This window comes from Geospiza fortis, unplaced genomic scaffold (assembly GCF_000277835.1).
Source record: "Geospiza fortis unplaced genomic scaffold, GeoFor_1.0 scaffold408, whole genome shotgun sequence".
Classification (NCBI taxonomy): domain Eukaryota; kingdom Metazoa; phylum Chordata; class Aves; order Passeriformes; family Thraupidae; genus Geospiza; species Geospiza fortis.
The window spans coordinates 4,599,956-4,604,204 of NW_005054330.1; the positions used below are offsets into that span (position 1 = coordinate 4,599,956).

Here is a 4,249-nt window from a genome sequence, read left to right on the forward strand (position 1 = left end):
CAAGCAGGAATAGCATCCCTCAGGCAGACTGCAAGGGAGGCTGTGGCAAGTCCCACAGGGTGACTTCTTCCACAGGAGCTTTCAGTTTTGTCCCTGGGAGAGAAGGGAGTCCCTGTCCCTGCCAGGGAGTGGGGCAGTGTGTGGGACAGAATTCCAGGGTCGTGCTCCCATGTTGTGGTGCCAGTCCAGAGTGCCCAGTCAGACCCCAGAATTCCCAGCTCATTCCCCTGCCAAGGGCTGAGCTGTAGGGAGCTTGTCCCAGCACTTCTGTGGAGAAAGGGGCTTTGCAGATGTGGGAGGGAATTCCCAGTGTCCCTCCTGATGGCAGAAGCCAGCTGGACATCAGGACATGGTGCAGGTCTGCTTTGGTACTGCCAGATCTCTCCTTCCTTCCTTCCTCCCTCCCTGAGCTCTCACTTGGAGGCACACTGGGAAGAGGCACCTTCTCAGTGTGTGCTCCAGGACAGTCTCCATTGCCCATCTTGAGCTGAGGCATCCACAAGTTGTTATGCCACTACAAGGGTTTGAAATAAGGTTTTTTTATAAGGTTTGTAAGACTTTGCCTTGCCACAGACCTTGCTGGTTTTTCTCTTCTGCTTGTGCAGTAAATTGTTTGTTCAAGAATAGGAAAACTTGGGCCTGGGAAAAAGAAAAGTGTGTCTTGGAATTTGTTGAGTTGAAGGTTTTGGAGTGGGAGCAGATTTCAGGACGTCACTGATACCAAAGATATTTTAATCTCCCTCACAGCCATTACAGGAGTATTAAAATACTTCAATTCTGCCTGAGAACATTTCCAACAGCACAATTGACTTGCTTCTGTGTGTGTCACACCTGCTCATACACACCAGTGGGGGAAACAAGCACTAAACCCATTGCTGATCATCCTGAGAACATGGAAGTAGATTCCTTGTGCTGAGCATTCAGCAGCTGGAGATAGAAATCCACACATTCCTCATCCCTCAGTGCTTGACACGGTGCAAGGGAAAAAAATACAAAGCTCTAATGAGATGTTAAATACTGAGACTGCTGTTACTGTTTTCATGCTGATTTTTACTTTGCAGTAGTGCCTCAAGAGGACTAATTCTGTTCTCCTGAAAGAGCTGGAATAGCTCTAGAAACTCTGGCTGAAGTTCTTGTCATCACTCTCTGCAAGCAAATGTGACAGTCACTGCAAGCCCAGCTGGGCTGAACTTCATTGATAGTTAATACTGTGTTTGCTGGATTGTTTAGATATTTGGATTTAACACTTCATGTAATGATTGGCAAAGTGTGCACTGTTATTGCCAAAGTGATGTGAACCCCCACAGTGGGGGTTATTTAGAGGCTGCCTCAAGGCACCTCAGGGTTCCTCACACTGTGACAGCCTCTCCTCACTGTCAGTACAGAAGTCTTGCAAAGATCAACCTTTTAAGTGCCTAAATGAGGTGCTAAAAGTTAGGTAGTGTGAAATTTTCATAGTGCACTGCTCATGTTTCAGGCACAGCTTGTCTGAAATGAGCCTGATGCAATTGTGAAACCTCCTGCCATAAAGCTGTGCAGCATCTCAGGATAACAGGGAGCCTCAGCTGAGTTTCCTTGGAGGAACTACTCTTGAATGCCTTGTAGAAGGAATAAATATAGTTCTTTTTGGGGGAAAAAGGTAATTGTAGAGGGTTCAAACAGTACAACAGATTTTAATTTTAAAAACTATCTAAAGAACAGCCTGACCACATTGTTGTAACCAAAGTCACTTTGATGTTACAGGATTTTTCATATGTGCACAAAGTTCCATCATTTCAACCTTTTGTGGGCTCTTCCCTGTTTGCTCCACTGAAGATCCTGCCCAGCCAGTGCCTCCTACCTCTGAAGATTCCAGATGCCTGCATCTTCAGGCCTTCTTGGGCTGTCCCTCCAAAAATTGAACAACTTCCATTGCCACCTGCAGCCACTTTCATCAGAGATGGCTACAAGTAAGTACAGCCTTGGAGGAAATGGGTCTGTCAAGCCCATGCCTAAAGCTGGGTAACTAAAATGGTTGTTTGTGTTGACAGTGCTTTAGCCTGCAAATGTATTTTAAACCTTTTAGGTTTGTTATTGACTGAGATCAAAACAGTTCTGAGAGCAGGAACATTTAACCCTGGCTTTGGCAGTCAGGGGTGTTACAGTGTGTGTCCACTCAGTGCTTTTAAAAGAACTGGAACATGCAGTGCCTGAGTTAATGGTAATGTCTGATACAAGAAAATAATTGTAATTCAACTGAAACCGCAAGTGTTTGGGAACAAAATGAATGCACTGAACCCATCACATCTCTGCTGTCCCATTTCCATGTCCAGCCTCCAGCCAGGCTCCCTTGTGTCACTTTGAGCTCCAGCCTGGTGAGCTCTGGTCCTGGTGATTCCATTTGCCATTCTGAAGGCTCTGGAAATGTTGGGTGGGCCAGTGAGAGCTCCCCAGTCTGTGTTCCCATGGGAGCTCCTCCGAGCTCCTGTGGTGTCCCTGAGTGGGGCTGTGGGGAGCTGCTGATCAGACAGATGTTGGTCCATTCCTGGCCTGTCCCACCCTTCCTGATACCAAGAGAGGAGGGTGACCTACAGGGAACCACTGACATTCATTTTCAAAGCTTGGATTCCTCACTCAGTTGTCAGAAATTAGCAATGTTTATGGAGGAAATTCATTGCTGGAGGTTTTGAAAGCTAGCAAGAATTGCACCATTAAATTACTAAAACCTCTTAAAAAGCATAGTAATAGTACAAAGGTCTCCTGCTGCACTACTTCACTTCTAGAGGAAGCAGTCTGTATCTTTAAATCAGTCTGTATCTTTAAATCAGTCTGTAAATCCTTTAAATCAGTTCTTTTGCAGCCCCAAAGGGTCCTTCAGTGTTCTCAAAAGAATTGCAAAGAAGAAATTGTAAACCCTTGATATAGTGCCTAGGGAGCAATTTAATTCTCAGGTTTTTTCATAATAGTAACTGATGCACCGGGCCTGAGCTGGTTATTAATTTCAGGTATTTGTTGGGGGGAAAAACCCTTTCATTTTCAATCTAATCCAATTAGAGTGAGGATTATTACTGCAGGCTTCCGACAGAGTGGTGATTGCCAATCAGGGTTTCTAGGTCACCTTTTCTTATTAGTCTGAGGCGCACACTCTGCTGCAGCTCCACAACTCCTTCAGACTCTGCTTCATTATTTTCCCCTCTCCTGCTTTGAGTTGGACACACATCAGTTCAAGGTAATAAAATGGTTGCAAGGAAAGAGGTCTTCAATGTTTTCCTTTTCAAGTCACTAATGATAGGTGGGCATTCAAATGCTAGTCCTTTCCAGTGACACACAAAATACACTGTGAGGACAGACAAACATGGAAAAATCCTGTTTCCCTTTCCTTATCCAGAGACTCATTGAGATCTTACTCTCTTTCCTCATTCTAATATGTAATTAACACATTACAAGAAAAGTAAGCAGGTTAGAAGTGACGTGGAAAGAGAAAAGTAAGATCTTTTTCTTTGATTGGTCCCTTATTACCTGTTTCTTGAAACGAGTCCTTGCAGATGGAAGACACATCTCATGGGAATGTACAAATGGTTCTGTGGTCACTTGAATTTGGCAGGAAATGACAAAAACAGAGTAATAAAACTCATTCATGAATGAAGATGACCCAAAAATGCAATTCTTAGCTTTACTGGACTAAGAGTTTGTAATGGAACATATCCCATTGTGCCATAGACTGTGTAATTCGAAATAACTATTTGAATTTATAGAATCAGACATACAGAATGTGTCCATGAGGTGACACCATGTATCAGAGCCACATGTCTGACTTTTGACAGCCATTTCAAGTGATCATTTCTAAAATAGACTTCTCTCTGAAATACTTTCATTCTTACTAATCTGTATCTCTTTACAGAGTAGTGTTTAAAATAAAAGCTACTATTCTTTTTTTCTCTAAAAAAGTTGCAAACATTCTAAATCTTAACTCGATCATTTATCTAGAAATTGTTCTCAAGAGGATTTGAGTTTTAAGCCATAAGAACAATCTTTAAGAGGGTGAAGTAATACTTTTTATCACAATGATAAGAAACAGTGGTGAGAATTCTGAGTTCTGCTGAAAGCCATGAGTCAAGGTTATGACCAGAGTATTCTTTACTGCAGTTTCAATGAGTTCCTTCAGGTTCCACTATCTTAATGTATTTAAAAATGAGCTTTGACAGAACGGGTCTCTGTTCCCATCCCTTCCCTGCAGCAACGTGCCCAGCGTGGGCAGCCTGGCGGACCA

The 4,249-nt window shown here is 43.3% G+C and overlaps 1 protein-coding gene across 1 annotated transcript in view; it reads left to right on the plus strand.

Moving 5' to 3' along the window:
• The window catches only part of MED13L (mediator complex subunit 13L), a 167,170-nt gene that overhangs the window by 140,223 nt on the left and 22,698 nt on the right, over positions 1-4,249 (plus strand). The window contains exons 17-18 of the mRNA XM_031057473.1: positions 1,744-1,949; positions 4,217-4,249. The exon at positions 4,217-4,249 is cut by the window's right edge and continues 830 nt beyond it. Coding sequence (XP_030913333.1) covers positions 1,744-1,949; positions 4,217-4,249 — 239 coding nt within the window. The remainder of the gene's footprint in view (positions 1-1,743; positions 1,950-4,216) is intronic.